The sequence below is a fragment of the Lentinula edodes genome (assembly GCF_021015755.1).
Source record: "Lentinula edodes strain Le(Bin) 0899 ss11 chromosome Unknown C8R40scaffold_4, whole genome shotgun sequence".
NCBI classification, from domain to species: domain Eukaryota; kingdom Fungi; phylum Basidiomycota; class Agaricomycetes; order Agaricales; family Omphalotaceae; genus Lentinula; species Lentinula edodes.
The window spans coordinates 270618-294097 of NW_025764310.1; the positions used below are offsets into that span (position 1 = coordinate 270618).

At 42.7% G+C, this 23480-nt stretch overlaps 4 protein-coding genes across 4 annotated transcripts; 1 reads left to right on the forward strand and 3 right to left on the reverse strand.

The window, feature by feature from the left end:
• Positions 1–17195: 17195 nt before the first annotated feature.
• Positions 17196–17729, reverse strand: C8R40DRAFT_1036276 (ankyrin repeat-containing domain protein; the record flags this gene model as incomplete). The annotated part of the gene is made up of 1 exon (XM_046223569.1): positions 17196–17729. The coding sequence occupies one exon, from the start codon at positions 17727–17729 to the stop codon at positions 17196–17198; it is 534 nt and encodes a 177-aa protein (XP_046090322.1).
• A 753-nt stretch (positions 17730–18482) lies between these two features.
• On the reverse strand, positions 18483–19702 carry C8R40DRAFT_1141248 (uncharacterized protein; the record flags this gene model as incomplete). The annotated part of the gene is made up of 5 exons (XM_046229482.1): positions 19621–19702; positions 19376–19558; positions 19210–19317; positions 18986–19152; positions 18483–18941 (listed from the first exon to the last, which is right to left on the reverse strand). Coding segments are annotated over exons 3-5 (654 nt in total), but the record flags the coding sequence as incomplete, so codon positions are not given.
• A 182-nt stretch (positions 19703–19884) lies between these two features.
• Positions 19885–21903, reverse strand: C8R40DRAFT_1085608 (uncharacterized protein). The gene is made up of 5 exons (XM_046227323.1): positions 21721–21903; positions 21471–21661; positions 20664–21294; positions 20382–20601; positions 19885–20327 (listed from the first exon to the last, which is right to left on the reverse strand). Exons 1-5 carry the CDS (start codon positions 21731–21733, stop codon positions 20021–20023), a joined length of 1362 nt encoding a protein of 453 aa, XP_046090324.1. The 5' UTR covers positions 21734–21903; the 3' UTR covers positions 19885–20020.
• Positions 21904–21932: 29 nt separating this feature from the next.
• Positions 21933–23418, forward strand: C8R40DRAFT_1234515 (uncharacterized protein). Its single transcript, XM_046233364.1, has 4 exons — positions 21933–22138; positions 22239–22351; positions 22665–23277; positions 23339–23418. Exons 1-3 carry the CDS (start codon positions 22046–22048, stop codon positions 23197–23199), a joined length of 741 nt encoding a protein of 246 aa, XP_046090325.1. The 5' UTR covers positions 21933–22045; the 3' UTR covers positions 23200–23277; positions 23339–23418.
• The last annotated feature ends 62 nt before the right edge of the window (positions 23419–23480 follow it).

The following is a 23480-nucleotide window of genomic DNA, read 5'->3' on the forward strand; positions in this document are numbered from 1 at the left end:
GTGTTCAACCAAGATAGTTCAAATGGAAAAAAATAAGTACTCCAATGAAGGAGCAGGATCGGTCCATGAGAACTTTAAGATCCAATGCTGTAGCTCCGGAGGAAAGTGAGAAAGCAAAACGAAATCAATTTAATGAAAATACGAAAAGATTAGTATTTGATGGGGTGCATATACCCAAGAAACCAGGTTTAATACCAGGGAAATTGGTTGAAACGACCAATGGAAATCAGAAAACAGTGAGATTTGAGGCTCCAAAGTCCATAGATCGGCCTTTGAAGAAGCCTTCAGTCACGATTGAAGATGTTAATGAATCTGATGACGAGGATGCTATTAAATTAATTCCTTCGTCAAGACCAACGAATCAAATTAATAGCGAACATAGACCGTATGATCATGTTCAACCTAGGACGTATCGTCCTATTCAAATTAATACGCCTACGAAGGTACCAAGAGACCAGACGAATCAAATTGATAGTCATGGATATACTCCAGCCTATAAAATTAGGAATGAAGTCTCGAGACCAGGTGTAGAAGAAGATATAGCAAAGAAGATATTCGATGCTAAAGTTGATTTGAGTACAGAAGAATTAGCAGCTTTATCACCTGCTATCAGAAAAATTATTATGCGCAAGATACGCAATAGGAGAGTCCGACCAAGGACTAAAACGAATAACTACGTATCAACTTTATCCGAAGATGGAGAAACTGAAATTTTGGACGATCCGTCTAGGGTACAGATGATTGATACATGCATTAGAATTGAAGATCTTTGGCAGGATCAGACGGATATGTTTGAAGTCCTGACTGAAAGTCGTAATGACATTCCTGTGGGATCTATAGTGCAGAAAGACATTGTGGAAAGTTTTCTACGAGACCTTTCCATTGATGATGAACGAAGGAACATTGCCATAGTTGCTAATCAAAGCGTGGCATATGAAGACCATAGTGATCATCCAGTGGTAGTAGCGAATCAATCAAATGGATTACGTGCTGTTACTCCTGAAATCAATAATAAAGATGAAGAGATTGAAAGTGTATTGGACCAAGGTTCACAGATTGTTGTGATAGACCGATTGATAGCTATAGGTCTAGGAATTACTTGGGATCCAGAATTCACGATCAGAATGCAAGATGCAAGTGGAAAATTAAACCAAACTCTTGGTTTAGCAAGAAATATTCCATTTAAATTTGGTGAAGTTACGGTGTACTTACAACTACACGTACAAAATAAAGCACCATTTCAAGTGTTATTAGGGAGACCTTTTGACGTCTTGGTGGAAAGTGAAATTAAGACCTTTGGAAACGGAGATTCCGAGATAACAATCAGCGATCCGAACTCACACAAGAGGGTTACTGTAGGAACCTATCCTCGTGGCCAGAAAGGTCGAAACATTCAAATTAATACTTCACGATATAATGAACCAAAGAATGTAACACCTGATAATGAAAAATCGACAGGTGAAAACGATTTAAAGGGAAATTTTCATTCCTCGATGAGTTGAGTAGCGACCAAGGAGAGGATGAATACGCAATAAGCTTCCACTTTGATGAAAAGCAAAACATCGTATTAGATGGATACAAACGATGTGAACAAGAAACGTTCTCTAAGAAGGAGCTTTCTGAAGCATATGTTCTTGCATCTAGGGAACATTTGAAATCTCAAGATGAGCAAGCTGAAGAAATAATTGATTGTTACCTTAATCAAAAGACGATTGGGGATAAACAAGTATTCTGTGTATGGAGAGATGGTGTTTTAGGCGAATTTGACGATCAATTGAATAATGACCAATTCAATTTAAATCCTATAAAGTCGTTCTTCCTTCAAAATGGGAGGATCAAGCCTAAACCCATACGAAAGAAAGTTCAGAAGAGGCGATTTGTTGAACCTATACTGCAAAATTTTAGTTTGGGGGAGAATTGCGATAAATCTGAATCCACAGAAACCACACAGAATCAATGTAATAACGAAAATACCTCTGAAACGATCAGAGATGATAATTGGAATAAACCTAAAAACTCTCAAAGAACTAGGAAGAGAATAGTTCGATATGAAATACTCAAAAGAGGAACTGAATCATTCCAAAGATCTCAACCGAGTTTTGAGAAAGTAAGATATGAGTCGAGGCAACGAAAGAAAGGAAAGGCCCAGGACTCGAAGGACAAGAAGGAGAATGTTCAGGCAGATGTAGTGACTGAACCTCCAATAAACAAACTTGAAGAACGTATTAAATTGAATCAGCAGGATAGATCTCCTATCAATTTAATAGATGAAACGAATAAACAAGTAGATAATGAAGCCATAGGAGTCGAGAAACCAATTAACTTGAATACAGAAGAAGTGTTTACAAAGTATAAACCAGTTGATAAGAAGGTTAACCCTATAAAGGCAACGTTACCAGATGAATTTCGAATTGAGAGACACATTCATGGTGATCCGTTATTGGAACTACCTGAACTGTCGAAACATCCTAAACCGTTTGCTCCTACGGGAAGATATACGGAAGAAAGGAAAGAGATTATAGATAAGAATCATCCTGAAGGATTTTTGTGGGAACAAGAAAGAGATCTTATGCACGAAATGATGTGTAAACAGGAAGCAGGTTTTGCTTGGGAACCAAGTGAAGCTGGAACCTTTAAAAATGAATTCTTTCCACCTGTGAAAGTACCTGTAATTCCACATGAACCGTGGGTTGAAAGGAATATACCTATTCCGCCAGGTATCTTCGAGGATGTGTGCAAAATAATTAAAAGTAAAATTGACTCAGGAATATACGAACCATCGAATGCTAGTTATCGTTCGAAATGGTTCTGTGTCATTAAGAAAGATGGCAAGAGTCTACGATTAGTACATAGTTTGGAACCTTTGAATAAGGTTACCATCCAACACTCAGGCGTACCTCCTGCAACTGCAGATCTAGCAAGATCCTTCAGTGGAAGATCTTGTGGAGGAACCTTAGATTTATATGTTGGATATGATGAACGAGAATTAGATCAATTGTCTAGAGACATGACGACGTTTCAAACGCCGTATGGACCACATAGGTTAGTAAAATTACCTATGGGGTGGACGAATTCTGTACCTATATTTCACGATGATGTGACATATATTCTACGAGACGAAATACCACACGTAACCATTCCTTACATTGATGATGTACCTGTAAAAGGACCATCAACTCGATATGAATTACCAGAAGGAGGTTATGAAACTATTCCAGAAAATCCTGGAATTAGACGATTTGTTTGGGAACATTTCCAAAACATGAATAGAGTAATACAACGAATGAAATATGCAGGTGGAACCTTCAGTGGAACCAAAGCATTTCTTTGTTGTGAGGAAACAATTGTCGTAGGACATAGATGTACCTATGAAGGCAGTATGCCCGAAGAACATATTGCTCAAGTAGTCCTAGAATGGCCTCCCTGTCGTGATAAGACTGAGGTTCGAGCATTCTTAGGGACTGCAAGTCAATTGAGAATGTTCATTGCGAACTTTGCTAAGAAAGCAGCTCCTTTGACTAAGTTGACAAGTAATGTTCCATTTGAATGGAATGAAAAATGTGACAAAGCAATGGACGAATTAAAGGATGGAATCCGAGACTGTCCAGCTTTGAGACCAATTAATTTTGATTGGGATGTTTACTTAGCGGTGGATACCTCTTACAAAGCTGTGGGATGGTATATCTATCAAATTGATCCGACTGAAAAGAAGAAGTTTTTCAATTACTTTGGATCAATGACTTTGAATGAACGTGAAGCACGATTCTCGCAATCTAAGAGAGAATTGTATGGCTTAAAATTAGCATTGGAAGCTAGTTATTATCATGTCTATGGATGTAGACGTTTAACAGTTGAAACCGATGCAAGTTATATTAAAGGCATGTTAGACAATCCAAGTTGTGGTCCTAATGCAACCATAAACCGTTGGATTGAGCATGTACGAAACTATCACTTTACATTAATCCATGTAAAAGGTGCAACCCATGGTCCTGATGGATTGTCACGAATCACACCTGGTGGATGGCAAACAAAACGTCCAGAAGTAAATCCAGAAGATTACGTTGATGAGGATGGTGGGGAACCAATTAATTTTATTATGGGAGATGGGGAAACGGAAGAGCCGTATCAATTTGATGACTTCAAAGATCAAATTGACCCTAGAAGTGGTTACTTATACGAAACAGCTCAAGAAGCTGATGATATTGAATTAGATGTACAAGAAGCTCTAGATGAAGAGCGTAGCTACGAGATTCGTAGGAACCACATGTTAGAATCCAAAGACGCGACATGTGAAGTCTTCAGTAGGAATTTGTTCCCTACTTTTGACGAAGAATTTGTACAAAATAATCCGTACCCCGAAGCACATAGATCTTCTGAGGGTAATAGATTAGACGAATTAATTCCTTTGATTGGGAAGTACTTGTCGAACCCATCAGATGAATCTCTGAGTGAAATGTCAAAAGATGAACGGATTAAATTTATTAGATTGATTAAGAAATTTCAAGTGGACGACCAAGGAAGGTTGTACCATAGAAATACTGATCAACCTGATCAACCACAATTAGTGGTGGAGAAAGAAAAGCGTATGCACATGTTGAATAGTGCACATGATTGTTTAGGACATAAAGGAGTCTTTGCAACAAATGATTTCTTGCAGAAACGATTCTGGTGGCCTGACATATATAAAGACGTGGAATGGTATGTGAGATCATGTAAGGAGTGTCAAAATAGACAGATGAAGCTGTTGAAAGCACCTCCTACTTTGATGCATACACCTTCATTGTTTCAGAAGGTACATGTCGATACAATGATAATGTCGATTCCATCTAATGGATGTAAATACATCATCCATGGAAGGGATTCACTGTCTTCGTGGTCGGAGGCCCGGGCAGTAAAACATGAGAATGCTAGAACTTTAGGAGAATGGTTCTTTGACGATATAATTTGTCGTTGGGGATGTCCTGAAGAAGTGGTGACCGATAATGCAGGTCAAATGAAAAACATGCTAGCTTGGTTAGAAGAGAAGTATGGAATTAAAGGAATAAGAATTTCCGCCTACAACTCTCAAGCTAATGGAAAGATTGAAAGAGCGCATTTGGACATACGCCAGGCTTTAATTAAAGCAACTGGTGGAGATATATCTAAATGGTTCTACTTTTTGAAAATGATACTATGGGCGGATAGAGTAACACCGAGACGTGGTCTAGGTTGTTCTCCATATTTCCTGGTAACAGGAGCTGAACCGTTGCTTCCCTTTGATATAGTGGAATCGACTTGGTTGGTGAATCCACCTAATAGAATCTTAACTAGAGATGAATTAATTGGATATCGTGCTCAAGCTCTGTCGAAACATAACTCATTCATTGAGAAAGTACGACGTAGAGTAGATGCAAATAAAGTTGCAGAGCTACGAAGATTTGAACGAAAATATAGACATACAATTAAAGATTGGGATTTCAAACCAGGTCAATTGGTCCAGGTTAGGAATTCTGGAATTGAAAAGAGTTTGGATAGAAAGATGTACCCAAGATATAGAGGACCTATGGTCGTAATCAGACGAACTAAGGGTGGCTCTTATATTATTGCTGAAATGGATGGAACAATACTCAAAGAGAAGGTCGGAGCCTTCAGAGTATTGCCGCATTTCACGCGAAATGAACCAATTGAATTGCCAAACAATATTCACGAACTTATCGACTTAACTGCCGAACAATTAGATTTAATGGTAGAAGACGAAGATGAATATTGGATGACACCAGAAAATGATTACATATTCGATGCCATACCGCGTCTGAGACTATCAGATACTGACTCTGACGAAGAACTCAGTGAGGGAGAGGATCAATAATTAGATTGAAACTCTGGTGATATACTGTTACAAATAAACATCATAAAATGAATGGCGATGGTAAGATGATGCATCTACTATACAGCTGTGATGGCGTAAAGACAGTAGGCATGGAATGAACGAATACGAATTGAAGAAACCATGTAAAGACAGTGGGTCAACACGAACAACTGTTTTTATAATATTTATGGGTTTTAAACGAATGCATCTAAATGATGATGTATTAATTTAAATGAATATCAATTAGATGGATTGCAGACCTAGGCAGAGACGTGTCCTTTGTCTTCCATCATAGGAGTAACACCACGAGTGAATGGAGTAGTGGCTCGTTCGACGGTCTTAGGGACTGGAACAGCAATCTCTGTAGGAGTGACGATGGTGTCCTCAGAACCAGTAGTGGGAATACTCTGAGCAGTAGCGAAACTTGCGTCAGAAGCAGAAGAGTCTGAACCAGAATCTTGGCGACTTTTCAAGATGCTGCAAGCTTCGTCCGCAATTACCTTGGCAATACGTGCACGAGTTGCATAAGTCTTGACCAGGTTTGCGTTAAATTCGAATTCAGCTGCCTGAAAGTTGAGTGTAGCAGCAATGAATTTGGTACTTTGCGACTCAAGAGGAGCTGGTGGAGTATCGAGATTGGAAGATACGACTTGAGCAAGAGCATGATTGATATGCTTGCTATGGGTCACTAAATCACGAAATAAGAATCCATTTGATACGGATTTGAATTAAATTGATTCACCTTTATCTTCAGCGAGGCACGACATACAGTTAGAAGAAACATGACTGTCAGCGTGGCAATGAACCTTGCTGAGACGAGGAGGAACATCGTTCACAGCAGACTTTTCTTCCTTATTGGAACCTTTGTTGGAACCAGTAGTGGGATAGGGAGTGCTGCGACGATTCTACGACATGGAATGAGTCGTGGATACAGAACATGATAACATTCTAACTCACCTTGATAAAAGAGAGAGTAGGCTTCTGTTTGAAACTGCGTTCAGTTCCAGACACCAACTCGTCCTCGGAGGCTGAGTTCATCTAAACGAAATTGATAAATCAAATTAATTGAGATCAGATCTGAAGATTTACCTCGACATCAGAGTCGAAACGAACAGATCTAAGTTCCCGTTTGATGTCACGAGAGGAAGCAAATCTTGTTGATTTCTTCTTAGACTTCTTCACGAAACGAGAATTTTCGGAACGAGTAGAAGCCTCGTGATCCGAATGAACTGAACGAGCACGATCGAGGAGGCGATTCCTGACGAAAGTGTTCTGAAAAGACTATTAATGTAAATAGTCATGAATGAAATTGATACATACACGAGCATCATTGGCAAAAGCCATGAACTTGAGATGTTGCTCGAAGTGAGAATCACTAACGATGTCAGGAAATAGTTTGTGCCCGAGACACAAAGTATCGATAATGCTCTGACGAGCAGTCAAGTTAGAAATTTGTCTAACATGACTACGAAGTGTAACAGGCTTTTCCTGGTAATAAACGATTTAAATTAATACGTATCAATTAAATTTGAATGTAGAAAACATACCAAGAGATCATGAAGATACTCGGTAGACCGACGAAGGACAGAAATTGTCGCCTTGTCGGGACTGTTCGTCTTCTTGCCTTTGTACGAAGCAAGTAGCTGCTGCAAAGCACCCAAGTGGGGCTCAGCAACTCGAGCAATGTCAAGATCCTTCTTGTGGTGGATAGGCATGCTAGGATGAACGATAATAGATGTTGATGGAACTTTGTATGGAATGAGAGCTCGACTGAGTTCGACTAATGCAAGTCGACTTGGAACGAATGGCATATTGATAGTCGGTTGGCCCGAGCTTTTATACCGAAACAGTGAAATCAAGCTCCTGACCAAATTAGGACAACTGAGGACAGTTGGATTCTTTAGTTTGGGGGAGGAGGATATCGATTTGATTGAAAATTTACAAAAATTTCAATTAGACTAATAGTTTTGCAATTACATTGAATGGTATTGCGAACGCAGTAACCCAGAATTGATCAAAGCGATCATACAGAAGGACAAAATAAGCGGAATGAGTAAAGAAACTGCGATCAGAACCTGAAAGTGGAGTTGAGAATACTTCCCGACGTTGTTATGATCAATGGCGAACGGAGATCGACTTGAGCACTCAGGACAATGAAGACAGGAAAGTCTTGCGGTCCTGATCTCGCATGAAAAGTTCATGCCAGGATCCGGAATGGAGTTTTACTTTGAACCCCTATTCAAAGGTGGAACTCAGAATTGGTTCGATAATTTGCAAGCACTCATTCAGATTAAAACATGAATTGAGTAAACAAGGTATTGAGAGAAGAGAAAATGTATCTACTCATTCAAATTAATAGGAATGAGCAAGAGCAGCTCCTCAATCAAAGTAAATGGGATAAACCAAGTACTTTGTCTAGAACTTAGGTTCACTCATTCAAATTAATATGAAAGTGAGCATAAAAGCTCATAAATTGATATGTACAAGATAGCAGTAAAGCTATCCACAACTAAAGCAATAGGTAAATGTACCTACAAGAAATACAAGAAAATACAAAAAAGATATTAGACTAATAAATCTAATAAAGTGAAATGGTCTCGAGCGACCGGTGGTCCTGAAAAGGTCCATAGATGAGATATTGGGTTGAAAAACCCGGATGACATGACCGCGAGTGGTCAGCTATAATGAAATATGCAGGTTAAAAAACCCGTCCGTCCGTGTGTGCATAAGAAAAACAAAATTAAAATAATAAAAAGAAAACGACGCCACGACCCCAAGGAACCAGCCACGATTAGAGAGTCTGCGCTGGCTCTGCCCCCTTTTCAGGAGACAGAGCTGGCTCGGCCAGACTCTCGATTGCAGGAAGATCCAATTCCATTGGAATGGATCCCCCTACTTGACTGCTGGCACCCTCGTCCGCAGACCCCCTCTCGACTTCCTTGAGGCCTTCCAAAGCCTCGGTAGCAGAATCCGGAGGCGGGGAAGACTCGACCAGGTGTCCGTGTTCGTCGATATGCGCCGTTGATTCGCCGGAATGGATGCTGCGTAGCAGATCGATCCATTCCCCCGGAGTTCGATTGTCGAAGTCCAGTCCACTCAAATTGAATGGACTGGGCCAACGGAATAGAGTGGCCATAAGGGTCCACTCATTTAGACTAATTGCCCGACGATTGGGCTCGGCGGCCTTGAGTGCCTCGAGTACAACGATAGGGTCCTCTCCTGCATTCTGCAGATCCAAAATGGATCGCAGAAAGAGGTCCCGCGTGGTGTCGAAAAGAGACCCAAGCTGTTTCAATTGATCGTTGAGGTCGGTGGCTCGTCGTAATGAGTTTGCTAGATCTAAATAAAATCAAATGAATCAAATTAAATAAATTAAATCAAATAGAATACCAAAACTCACTATGCGTACTGCTAGTCGAAGCTTTATGGAGCGCATTGAGCGCGTCCATAGCCAGCTCCACGTCCAAGGATCCCAAGCACTTCAAACTCCGTGAGGAGCAGGCTTGACACTTATATCCTGGAAGAGGAGCTGAGTTGGCTTCCAAGTCCCCGCGAGCAAGCGCCGAAACGCAAGCTTGACTGGGAAGGGAAGGCTGCATAAAATAAAGCCATATTAGCAATTAAATTAAAATAAGATATTAGAAGACAACTTACGTCGCGAATTACCCGATTAACCCGCATCAAGTCCTGCATCGTAAAACGAGCATTTTGGGTCTCCAAAATGGAGCCCAGCTCGACGAAGTCAGGGTCAATGGCTAGCAAGGGGTTTTCTCGACTTAAGGCAGCGCTATTCTATTAAATTAATAGAGTTAGCATTTTGAATGAATTAAATGGAATGACTAAGACTTACCCTGGCATGTGCGAACTTTGGGAAAGGAGTGAAGGCACCAGTTGACTGTTCTGGAAGTCGTAGTCGTCCTTGAGCATCCGCCAGTAGTACCGGTTGGAAGGTACTCTCTGGGGAACGCTCAGGAGCGGACTTTGTGGCAGCCTTGGATGCTCGTTTGGGAACGGTTACCCGTTTAACTGGACGACGGGGCAATGAAGCTACAATCCCATTAAATTAGTAAAATAAAACGAAATAAATGAAGAATATACTTTACCAGAAATGGAAGATGTCGTTTTAAGGCGTTTTGGAGGGGGCGCAGAGTCCTCCTCCTCATCCTCATCTTCGGATTCAACTTCGTTGGAAGCCGAATCTTCATCAGTGACAACAATTTGTCGCGCTTTTCCTTTAGAAGCGGCCGGAGCAACTTTCCTCGAACGAGGGGGAAGTCGAACTCTCTTATAGACCAAAGCAGAAGTAGAAGGGTCGGGGGCTTTTGAATCTTCAACTACCTTGACCGTAGTTTTGGATTTAGGCTCCTTCCTGCCCACGGGAACCTTGGTAGACGAAGAGGCTCGAGGAGCAGCGTCTACTAAAGGAAAACCGCTCAAAAGCTCATTATCGGAGTCTTTCGAACGGGCGGAACGGGGAGAAGCAACTGAGTGAAAAGAATGGATAAATAAAACAAAAATCTATGAATTAAATTTATAACTCACGAAACGAGGAGGCATCGGTCTTGAGGTTCTCTAACTCCCGATTCCTTCTAATTAATCGAGGAGGAGCTACAGGTGCCTTGGGAGCAGGTGTCGAAGGTTTGATCTCCAAAGGTGGTGAAGGAGTAGTAATTTTCGATGTGACCGCCGGTGAAACCTTACCACGTAACGAAGCAAAAACATCCAGATCCTTCGAAGGGGCCAGACGCATCATGGCGCTCCCTTCGCGGAATCGAAGACAGAAAGGAATAGGAATGGTGGGGAAGTGTTCAAGAACAGAAGCATCCTACAAATCGATTTAAAATGAATGAAAGGATCGCTTCGGAAACAAGAAAGACTTACCGTAGAAGAAGACCGATGTTCAGGGGGAATTCCCCACTGCTGTAATAAGCTATCGCGAAGAAATGCGGGGAGACGGGCAGATAAAAACTCGGCAACTAGAAGTATTTGTTCTGCGAACAAAGGACAATTCGCCCTTCCCATCCAGAATTCATGAATATAAAGCTAATAAGAACAATTAAAATAAAATAAAAACAATGAGAAGTGGAATACGCACCAGATACGGGGCGGCTTCCTCAAATAAATGATATAACTCCATCGGATCGGTGTCAATGGAGTCCTCATCCTCACTTTGTAACGTCCGCACGGCCATTTGGGCTGAACAATATAAGTCCAGGCCTGAGGCAACAGATAGAGGACGCGAAGTGTTAGAAGGAAAGCAGAAAGGAACCAGAGGACGAGGATATGAAAAGGCTGGAAAAACAGTAGATCCATCGAAATCCGGGGAATTCTGAGAATCAAGCATAGGAGGGGAGTAATCTCCCTGTTGAAGACGAACAAAAACAGCGCTCTCGAAGAACAGAGGGAGTGTTGATTTGAATGAGAGACCCGCCAGAATTACCTGGGCCTCCATAAGAGAGGTAGGAAGAAGCGTGGTCGAAGCTGCAGCCTGAGTTTGACTCGAAGTGGCAGCCATTTTGAGTTGATAAGAACGAGATGAAAGAAAGGAATAAAGAGGGAAAACGGACTTCAACGAAAAATTTCATTGAACCCCGTGCCCCGAACCAAATAAACGTACACAATGAATCAGCGTGTACGTCAGAGCAGCTCTCCGTGAAATGGAAGCTCGTTCTGTGACTAGATGATGAAGAGATTGTGAATTAAAATTTCGAAATGTGATACAAATACCGAAAAAGCATTCAATTCAATTTGAGCGCTAAACTGTTGCGATTCGTAGCAGGCGTGTGAATAAATTGATAAGATGGGCGCTAGAAACCCATTTGAGGGCATCCAAATTGATTGGAGAGCACGGAGAAGTAGAGATCCAAACCCAGTGATTTACATTAAAAGGAGATATAGTCTTGTCGAATCAATCTAATAACAGATTGGGTATCCTTTCCCGATACAAAACTACGAATGACCGAGGACGGTCAAATTCTTTAGTTTGGGGGGGATGACACGCCTAAATTTTGGCTAGACGTCTATGCTGTGAATTGTGACATTTTCACGTATAGATTTGTATCAAGAGGACTGTAATTGAGACCCAGATTGACAGTCAAAGTCGATACTGAATCAGTCTAATAAGTTGAAGGGACCATATACCCATACTACCACAAGTTGGTCAGTTTACCCATCCCCGATACTACCTACGGATAGCAGTCTACCTGTTTGTCAAGCAGGATTATACCAGACTCGGACTACATCCGAAGGATGACCATTCACGTATGACATACCAAGGGTATTCTTATTGGACCTTACACTGGCAGGAGTTTGGAAGAACTTACTCAAGTGACCATGAACCGAGGATTGACTCGAAATGACTTTCTAGAACTCAGGAATTATCAAATACTCCTTCTAGAACAAGATCAGGCATTAATCTAAAAGACTGCGATTTAGTCTAATAGACCAATCAAGTTGCATGGTTAAGGAAAATGACTAGAAGAACGATCGAAGTACTGCGAGGCTCCGAAGACATATCAAATGGATGTCAAAGAGACCTGACGTAGAAAACATTGAAGAATGCAATTAAATGAATACTATGCGTAACTCCCTTGATAGAGTATAGGCACAATGGGTGTCTGTTGAAAGAGAGAAGCAATTAGTTTAATCCAGATGAATCAGATTGATAGGATTAGAATCGAGGAGAGCTGATTTGCCTCCGGACGAGATGACAAACGATCGAAGTAAGTGTTGAACCGCAATGACAGTTGAACACCATTCGAGTCATTCTCTAAAAACAATTAAATTAAATGAATATTGAAGTACCTACCTATGTTTGGAGGTATACTAGAATCTTGGAACCAATATGGACCAAATAAGGACATGTAGATTCAAATTAAATGGTATCTGACTGAGTGTAGAAGTTTCCTTGCGGTTCCGAACGTTTATTGTATTAAATTGATTGTACTATGCGCCTCTATATTCTGTATGTATAAATAGCGATCCGATGTATCTGGAATAAAAAAGTGATTTTGGGACGACGTTGCAGTGCTAATCCGTAAAAAGGAAAGACACACTCCCGCCAGACTGAAACCTCTTCGCTAGCAGCCATTCGGGCCCGGCACTTGTGAGTATAGGAACGTTGTGTTCTGCTCCTTGTGACTGCGAGAAGTATATCCAGTTGTTGGGTATTCTTCGAACTTAGGATCAGTCGTTGGTCTTAAGGGCAAATCACGCTGTGTGGTTGTGCCAGCACATAGTTCTAGCCCTCCGTAGGGGTCTGTGTGTTTCGGTTTTAATTTACTTTGATTCAAACCCCCAATTCTTGATATACCCAAATCAATACAAACCAAAGCACAAATCGTGCTGAATCTACCTTGATCAAAGGAATACATCGAATCCTTAGAACGATTCAAATTGATTGATCGAAGCTTCGTACTTAGCTCTCAAAGCTTTGCGGAACCTTTGCCAACGCTACCCCTTGCTATTAAATAAATTTGATAGCAGTGAACTCGCATATTGTGTATTAGATTGGTTGGTTGGAGTGCCCATTAGATTCCTTCCTTTCTCTTTCACACAAAAACGAGGCAAGCTCGTTAGCGTGCTAGGAGCAGGCTGGAGCTCGAAGGGAGCTACGGAAACCGCGACCGAGGACGGGAATGACCTAGTAGTGGCTGGGATTGAGAGGTGTGACCCTTGAAGGGGTTCCTGTAAGGTCCAGGGAGGTCCCTAAGGCGTAGGTAGAGGAAGTAGGGTCACGGAACCTAGTAGCGTTGTGTAGGAGGAGTTGTACTCGCTAGAACATCAACGTAAGATCGAATAGGTTGTAGAGAGAATGAGTATTGAGTGTATAAGCTCCTGAGAAGGTATACGCCCGGGAGTGGAGGTCCCGGGAACTAGGGGTAGAGGTGGACGTCCTCGAGTGTTGGAGGTAGTAACGGAGAAGCGGCACGTAGTTTGACATAGGGGGTAGCTTCAACGTTGCCTAGATTGAGGTCCCAGAACTTGTGGAACAATTGGGGAGCTCAAGGAGGTTTTGGGGAGGTTAGCTCACCGAGGCATTAGGTGTTGGGGAGCTTTAGTATTGTTTGAGGGAGCTTGGAGACTCACTCGGATTGCTTAGACGTGAGGTAAAAGCGTGTATTGGATCGTATAGACAATTGTAGAGACAAGAGACAAGAGTTGAGAGAAACAGAGATAAAGAAACAGAGTGTAAAGAGAAATCCGTATGGTTAGCAGGTACAAAGGGACAGGGACTGGACCTATGCAAAAGGGTGTGTGTACAAAATATACCAAGCTGGGGCTTGGGGACGTTGCGGAGCTACTTAAATAGGTACGGGAAGTGAACAAGGGAACATCAGAACCTAGGGAGCATGAGGCAGATAATTGAGAGAGGCAGGCGATTGAGATTGGTACTTAATGGGGCTGGTGTCGGAGGGTTTCGTACGCGTGTCGGGATGGTTGTCCGGACATTTTCAGGGGGTGGTGGTACTGTCTTGGGGAGGTGCGTACTACCTCAGGGATGTCTTAGGGAGGTGCAAAGAGAGTCAGGAATGTGAGAACGTGTGGGCTGATGCTGGGGTTGGTCTGGTTGCGGTCAGGGCATGACATTTCCTTTACTCTCAGTTTCTCTACTCTCTGTCTCTCTACCTCTATCTCTTGCTTCTATGATTGTCTACACAATCCAATATATGCTTTTACTTCACATGTAAGCAACCCGAGTGAGTCCTCAACCTCCCTCAACCAATATTAAAGCTCCCCAAACATCCATTGTTTCAGTGAGCCAACCTCCCCCAAGACTTTTCAAGCTCCCTACTTGCTCCACAAGTCATGGGACCTTGATCTAAGTAATGTTGAAGCTCCCTGTCACACCCACCTATATATGCTTCTCTGTTACCCTCTACCTCTTGGGAATACCAACCACCACCCCTCTCGTCCCGGGACCTCCTTCCTGGGCTCACACTCCATTGGGAGCTCTCACGTCGGAGGCTCACATCAACTACTAGCTGTAACAGTCCTACGTTAATGCTCCTAGCTACTACAATTTGCACTATGCAACCTCCCTATGTCTCCTAACTCCCAGGTACATCAATCCTCACTGGTCATCATCCTAGGGACCTCCCTGGACCTTCTATGAACCCCCTTAAGGGTCACATCTCCCACTCTGTACTACCACTAGGTCATTCCTGTCCTCAGTTGCAGTTCCTATAGCTCCCTTTGAGCTCCAGTGTTAAGATCATGTACACCGTGTAACCGTGCCAGAGGACACAAGGTGTCTAAGGGCGGAAGGTCAAGTGGGACAGTAGTGAAGTTATTAACAACACCACCGTTACGCTGTTAGTCCCCAGAGATCAAGAGTATAGAAGGGAGGAGCTAAGTAGCAGCCAAGTCGGAGCAGCAGTGTCGCCGGTGACGAGGAGCAAACCAAAGAACGTCTAAGTCCTAAGGTAGAGTAGAACGTACTTCAAGGCGTTGAGCCTGAAGACTTAGAGAAGGGCTAAGTTGGGAAGGGAGATCTAAGTTGATAATTAAACTGAGGAACTACAGTAGCATACAGGCAGTATTTATATCTACGGATCGGCGCATCGGTGCAGAGCGCTAGACTAACTACTAGGAGCTATACAAGTAGTACCTGCAGGGTAAAGTAAAAGACAATAAGGAGGGACTAGAACAAAAGGATATGTGTAGCGAGAAAGAACAATAAGGAGAAATTACAATAAAAGGTGGATCTTTGGAATACCAAGCGGCAGAATGGAGGCCCGAGGCATGGACTTGACATCCAGCTTGCTCCTAGCACACTACAATGTAAACCACTCATACCTAATCTACCCCTAAGACCAATTCTGACCCAGGTCTTACAGTAGTAGTACAGAAGTGTAAGTGGTGACCCTTGGGGAGGTTCCTGAGAGGTCCAGGGAGGTCCCTAGGACAGTAATTGAAGTATGTTAATGACCTTGATGGCTAGGACATTGTGAGAGCTATTCATTAGTCCTGGAAGCTGAGAAGGTCAACATAGAGCCTTATGGGCTTGTAAGAGGTGTAGGCTGTAGGAGTAGGAACTCCTAGATAGAAGTGGAGGCCCGTGAAGGAGGTCCCGGGACAGGGGTTGATATTGGTTGGTGTTCCCTAATGATGGAGGTGGTAGCGGAGAAGCAATATGCGAGGGAATGTTGTAGGAAGCGTCGATGTTACCTAAATTGAGGTCCCAAAACTTGTAGAACAAGTAGGGAGCTTAATGAGATGTTGAGGAGGTTGGCTCACCAAAATGATGGACATTGTTGGGGAGCTTTAGGATTAGTCGAGGGAGGTTGGGAACTCACTTGGGATGCTTAAACATGAGGTAAAAGTGTATATTGGATTGCTTAGGCAATTGTTGAGATGAGAGACAGAAGTAGAGAGACTGAGATAAAGAAACAGAGAGTAAAGGAAGTTCCATATAGGTAGCAGGTACAAAGGGACTGGGACTGGACCCATGTAAAGGGTGTGTGTTCAAAATATACCAAGCTACCAATGTTTATGCTATGAGGGTCTTTATATAAGTAAGCTGAAGAAGACAAGGAAGCATTGTATGAAGCGGGCACTTAATGGGGATGGTCTAAAGTACATGAGGACGGAATGATGGATGCGTGTATGGGTTTTTGGGGCTGTCAGATGGTTGTTTGTTGGCTGAGTGGCATCATTGGTGTTGTAGGATGGAGGAGGTCGGGGAGGTTTTAACATTGTGGGACTCTGTAGAGAGAAGGAGTTCCGGGGAGGCATTGTTGGAGTCAAGAGGGAGGTTTTGGGGGCACTGTAGGTTAGTGCCAGGGCATGACACATACCTGGTCCCAAGATAATGACAGAGAGGTCAAGATAAGGGACCAGGCTGTGAGGGGCTGGCTATATATACATAATCTAGTCTGCGAGGAAATGTAATATCATACAGTTCAGGGGCAAGCAAGGTGGTGGAAGCCAGTAGAAGGAGAAGGTGGGTCAGGTGGATCAGTAATTGATGGGGGATTGACAGTGATGGAACGTGATAGTGATGGGATGATGTATCATACAAGTAAAGGTGTCGAGACAGTGAGAAAAGGAAAATGATAGGGGCTATGTACTTCATGACAGAATGCACCCACAAGATGCACTGGATGGATGATGTTTGATTCACTTCCTCTCTGACCAGATTCAAGCATACAAAAACAGAATAGATGGTTAATATACTTACACTCACACAATTTACCATGACATATAAACTACCAATCAGAGGCCTACTCAAATAAGGGCCTAACCACATTTCCACAAGTGTCCTCTGAATTTCTTGATCAAACATAATCTAGGCTCCTCCTTCCTGCTCAAATATTTCACATCTGTTCCCCAGTAGAATGTTCATTTATGGTGCATTCTTTGCATATGTTGTTAGAAAATCAGCAATACTGGACCATTTCTGTTGTTCTGCAGCTTGCAATGCAGTCCCAAATAACCCTTGAGCCTTGACATCAGCACCATGCTCAACTAAATATTTCACAATATCTAAACTTCCTGCAAAGGCTGCAGCATGGAGTGCATTCCTATAAGCTCCTCCCTGAGCATTGACATCTGCACCTTTCTCTACAAGGAACTTGACAATACTGAAATTTGTTCCAAATGCTGCTGCCTGCAGTGCATTCCCATATGCCCCTCCCTCTGCATTAATATCTGCATCATTCTCCACAAGATACTTGACAATATCCAAATTCCCATACCTTGCTGGTGCCTGGAGTGCATTCCCAAAAAACCCGCCCTGTGCATTGACATTTGCATCTCTCTCTATGAGGAATCTGACTATGTCCAGATTTCCCTTGTTTGTTGCTGCCTGCAGTACACTGCCAAAATCTCCTCCTTGAGCATTGACATCTGCGCCATTCTCCACAAGAACCTTTGTCATTGCAAAGTGATCATTTATCACAGCCTTTAAGAGTGAAGCATTTTTCCACCCATCATTTATCCCAAGCCATTCTAAATTGATATCTGAGTATTTGAAATATTTTGAAATTATTGATGGTTCATTATTGGAAACAATATTGTCCCAATAAGCTTTTGTACCTTCAAAAAATAATTCTCCCACTTCACCTGACCCCCTCTGACCTAATTCAATGAAGGGCCAATCAAACAAAAGTCCGGAGCTACGGAACTTGGATTCTTCAAACTTTGACAATGTATCCCATAAAGCTCTGGCAACTTGAGTTGCATGATTTTTGAGCTTTGTGTAATATATCTTAGTTGGATTTGTCCAAGGTAAATGCATCAAAACTGAAGAAACAGGCTGGGCAACAATCTTTTGAATGGATTGATTTGACTCTAATGAAAGGAGCCAAATTAAAATATCTGCCAAAATTAACTGCTTTCTGTCATTATCTTCCAAATACTGAAGTTCAGCATTCCTCAATGAAGATTGGGTGAATGATGGGTAGCTATTATTCTCTCTGAAATCCTCAGTTTGAGTGTGAAACTTGGCTGCAATCCATCTGAATGACCATACCAAGATATTGAAGGGATATATTATATATTGTGCTGACACAAATAGCAATGGTATCCTGTATGGACACTCAAGCCACACTTGCGGTAAAAGGACACTGCTAAAATAGCATGTGAATGCAAGACTTGTGACAGTACAAACAACCCAGGAAAGGGAGCTGTGAAGGACTGAAATGTACAATGACAATCCTATCAGGAATAGGGCCAAAGATGTGTGAAGGATGAGGGGAAGGATTCCCACAATTTCTGGGACTTTCCATTTTACAATCCCAGCATATCTAAATTGTCGAATTATAGCCCTTTGTTTGGCATTTCCAGCTGATATGGAAGTATAAGCTTGCAGCCACTGCTTGACTAAAACTGACAAGAATGCAGTAACCAGGGCTAGAGACAAACTTGCAAGAAAGAGGCCATTAACCCAAAGATCATTCATATCCACTGAGACATTCTGTAGATCCACAGAGGATTGAGGAATGGTACTGATAGTAGTGGAATTTCCAGCAGCCCTGAGGAGTTGAACCTGTTCAATTAACAAAATTGCTGTGATTTGTGAATAATCAGGTTGGAGGTTAGTTATGGTTGCAATAATAAAGGATGTTATAACTCCAGAGAAAAGTGCTGCCTGCTTAGAGTTAGTACGATTCACTATAAATGAAAGTCACTCACAAATACCAGCAATGAATCAATTGTTTCCCTAAATCCTCTCAACATATCATCATCAAAGTCGTTTGCTTCATCCAAATACACCTTAAACACGCGGGCATTCTCCCTCATCTCTTCCCCAAGAGGATCTGGTGCATATCTTTCCTCGTAATCAAACAACCTCCCGCCTGCTTGAGAGTCAATTGCTCTCAGCCTCTCTTCACATATTCATTCATTAAATATCTTACCTGAATATGGAGAGCGGTAATGAGGCATACCAAGCGGAGGTTGAGTATCCTCTTCCTTAACTTTTGCTGAACTTGAACCCTGCTTCTGCACTGGCAGATTTGTATTGTCTTGTTCCATATTGCTTGTGTTGGGAGAATATGAAACATGTGGGGAAATGGGATTTACCAGTTCGACATGGGAGAATTTAGCATCCCCAGAAGTTTGATGGTGTTCAACAACTGGGGAATCCAAACCATTATTATCCTTATGCGCTGAAGTGACGGGAGCTGGCTGCTGCTTTATAAGATCTATATTATCCTCTTGTTTCATGGGATTTGTGCTGCAATGTGATGGAATGTGCGTAGCTTGCTGAGTATTCATACACTCAACAGGCAGGATCATGTTAATAGTAAAATCCTGAGAATCAGTACCTGCTTTGAGCTGAACAGGAATAAGAGCTGCATTCTGGTCTTCGTTATCATGTTGTGCTCGGGACATTCCAAATCCGGTGACAAAAGGGGGGAAGATCTAACACGAAATCTGAGCACAACTTCAACTTATACTCGACTTTCTAGTCAGGTGGTGAACTCGGGTCCATGTCTAGGTTTACGATGTGCACCGCGGTCCGGAGTCCAGACCTGAATCATCAAGAACGCTCTGAACCTCGAGGAGTATGGAATATGTATAGCGAAGCTTGCTTATTTTACACCTCGGCCATTCCCCGGACCTGGACGCACAACTGCGATTCATACCTTCATATAAACAAATAACCATGAAATTCCCCGATATATTATTCAACGTTTTGCTCAAATAAAAATTTTGTCACCACTATCACAACAAACTCTCTTGTATCCTTTGAACAGTCTCCCTATCCTCCTCCAAAGCCTTCTCTAGAGCTTGTAGTGGATGACGAAGCTCATCCGTGGACGAAAAACTCGGATTTGGTAAAGACTGGAATATCAGTTGTAAAATCGCGTCCGCCGAAGTCAAAGGTAGGTTTGGTTCCAAGTTGAGACGGAGGTGGTTTAGGAGATACACCCAATCGACTTGACTAATGTAGAGATCGTATTGCAGCGCCTTGTACCCGTTCCTCTGACGCCGTGCGGCGAAGCTCGGGTCGACGTTCATGAATTCCGAGCTGGATATAGTATGAATGGAACAAGTCATAGATCCAGGTGAAGAGGACACTCACATTTGCCATATGGTAATGGAAATAAAATCGTCCAAAGTCTGATGAGCATATAGAAGGCAGAGAATGAACCACCAGTAGAACGAGTGGATGCCGTCTATCTTGTATTTTAGCCTCTCCATATAGAAGAGGGCAAGGAACACAGCGGAAGTGAGAGGTTTGTAATCTTCTAAGATTTGTCCGATTCGACTTCGAAAATCGATCCGGCCTTCGTCAGATTCGACTACGAAAAAATATACAGTCAGCGGGAACGTTTAGGCGGAAGAGATATTGAAGGAGACAAACATTTATCCTCTGTGTATGTCGGGAGTATGACGATTTCCAAAAGGTCCGTCAAGGCAGAATTTTGGATAGGTGTACGATCCACAGGAGGTGGGATGTTCGTAGATGCAATCTCGCATTCTATGTATTCATCTTTAGAGCACACTGATCCTGGAGATGAAGTCGAAGGAGAAGCACCGCAATTTGAAGTCGGAGTCCTTATCAACGGCCAAAGCTTCCGTCTGTGTTCTACAGCGTGAAAATCTTCCGGCTCTGTCTGGGTCTCGGCATCGACTCTCTGGGGTGAACACTGAGGTGAAGAGCCGGAGGAAACCAACTCGGGTTGGAGCTTGAAGTAGTGGTCGAACAAGGCGCCAAAATTATCACATTCGGAAGGCGAGTAAAGACATTGGTCGAGAAGGAAGGGTTCGAAGGAGAGATCGATGGCCTGTAGCAAAACTATATTGTCATCCGACATGATAGACCGAGGTCTGAGAAGACACGTTTTAGAGGATATGGAAGCGGACGAGAACCGGTCTCGAAAAACGCGTCCGTGCGTCTTTAGAATCAGAGACGTTCCAACGCCTGATCGTAAGGTTATCCCCAGAGGAGGATTATACGCCCAAAAGAAAGGTTGATAGATAATTGACGCGATCTTTACTCGGGATTTGAGAAGTTGAGCGAGGTATTGGTGCATTGCGGGGGGTGGTAGGGGGTATCGGTATCAGCAGCGAGAAGAATTATTTGAGTCATTCGAGCGGGACAAAGCATTGGTGGTCAAAGTAAGAACCGAATACTTGTCATTGAAGCTTGGACCAGATTTAGACCCACTGATTTGGTAATCGACCATGCATGGACTACGCGGCTGAGGACAAAGCGGTGACTAAGCCTTGACATTAAATCGAGAGGGAGGATGAGGAAGTCAAGATAATAGTACATACTAGATTGTAGAAACAGACAACGATGAGATGTCTTGAGTGGAGAGAGAGAATCATGACACTCATGCATAACACCGATGGTGTCTGCAGAAAAGGTATATGAGAACCGCGATTCTATTGCTACGACGTTTCGAACCACGTACCGTTGTCCCCCATTGTCAACGTAGAAGTAACAAGAACAGAAGCAAAACATTGGGGGGACCCTAGGGCCCTATGTTTGAAAAGGTTGTAGTACCGATTCCGGGTTCGATGCTGAGCCCGGGAGGAGCCGTCATTCTGCCTTCCAGTTTATAACTCCGATTCGACTCCGACCTTCCCTCCCGAGTTTTGAACTTGACTCATTTCCTTCCCAAACCGTATCTTGCCTCGTAATTGAGCTTCTCAGGTTGCGTTTCAAGCTTTTTAAAGAAAATAAAGCATTTCCTATAACTGCAGCGGTTCATTTGAATCATCTTCAAGTTCAATATTATGGACAACGTCAACTTCCAAGCTGCTCAAAAAAAGCTTCAAGACTCCATCATCAAGGAAGGGGTTGAAACCGGGAATATTACGATGATCAAAGTACGCACGCTATCTTTCGCAGAATGGATTCATCAAATTCAATGAAGGTTCACGATGGGTGTTTCATGTTTGACTGCTTTGTGTGTGTGTGCTGAGCCAGGTTGTGGGGTCTTCTGGAGGAATAGTCTCGTTCAAGATAAATAAGCATACACCAATGAGTCGCGTTCTAGATGCGTATGCCAAAGAAACCGGGCAAGAACGTCATACTATTCGGTGAGTGGTGTACTGGTATTCCATGACATTTCATGCGGGGCCATTTACCTCTTCCTTTGATGCCTGCTTTTTAACTGTATGCATCGATCATTTGCATTGCTGTTTTGTAGATTCCGTTAGGCAGGTGTATGGATATCAAACACAGATACTCCGGGGACCTTGAATATGAAGGACAACGGTACGACTTTCGGACTATTAATTTCAGGCTATTTCTCTTTTGTTCTTACTTCTTCCTTGCCTCAGAGATTATCAATGCCATAAATCAATGTATGTTGGATCAACAATTGTGTTCATTTGATTGAAATCATTGTAGACCGACCTTCTTCCCTCAATCAGATGTTGAAAAGCCTTCTCAATGCGAGTCATCGCCTAACTCTACTACTACTCCCTCAATGGACTCACCACGATCTCGTAACCATTCTCCGAGTTCATTGAACCTCAAACGTGAAGAGGAGAAAGAGAAACGAGCAGCTGAAGAACAAAAAGAGGCAGAGGGAAGGGCTCGCAAACTGGCCCAAGAAAAAGCTCGCACAGTGGCAGCAAAGCAGGCTCAGAGGGAAAAAGAAGAGAAAGCTCGAAAACCCGCAGTGGAGGAGGCTCAAAGGGAAGTTAAAAAGTCTAAGCGTTGCATGTTGGAGGAGCGGAAGAGAGTAGAGGAACAACTCCTTGAGGAAGAGGAAACAGAAAAACAGCAGGATGACGAGAGAAAGAAGAACGAGGCTCAGGATTTGGAACGCGGGAGACAAGCTTCGTCGATCTGGGGTACCTTGGTAAGCTGCTATTTTGTTCTTCAAATCTTCTTCTTGAGGGAGCATAAATCATGCATGATGAAAATGACGAGTCCGTAATCACTGATCAAATCTTCCGCTAATGGGCTGTCTCTCTCGATGTTATGAGCCACTGTCTCAATGTATGAAATGGTACCAGTGAGTAAATATGCTAAATCTTTAAAGCCTGAGGGCAACGCCAAATGGCAATTTTATGCAGAAACTTGGAAATGTCATTGGTTCTTGCAGTTAACGTTGTGGTGTGAAGCGTAACGCACGCGCACGGACCAATCATGAAGGCATCTTACATAAGCGCCTAATAGTCTCGTTCCTTCTATCGTCGCCTTTTTTGTTTTTGACTT

Excerpts from the sequence above, each read along its gene's own strand:
- C8R40DRAFT_1085608 (XM_046227323.1), bottom strand. Across the intron at positions 21,295-21,470 it reads CATGGTCGATTACCAAATCA|ATCGCGTCAATTATCTATCA; the intron begins GTGGGTCTAAAT and ends TCCCGAGTAAAG. Across the intron at positions 20,602-20,663 it reads GACATACACAGAGGATAAAT|TCGAATCTGACGAAGGCCGG; the intron begins GTTTGTCTCCTT and ends ATTTTTTCGTAG.
- C8R40DRAFT_1234515 (XM_046233364.1), top strand. The coding sequence starts at position 22,046 with ATGGACAACGTCAACTTCCAAGCTGCTCAAAAAAAGCTTCAAGACTCC. Across the intron at positions 22,139-22,238 it reads GGAATATTACGATGATCAAA|GTTGTGGGGTCTTCTGGAGG; the intron begins GTACGCACGCTA and ends GTGCTGAGCCAG. Across the intron at positions 22,352-22,664 it reads CAAGAACGTCATACTATTCG|ACCGACCTTCTTCCCTCAAT; the intron begins GTGAGTGGTGTA and ends AAATCATTGTAG.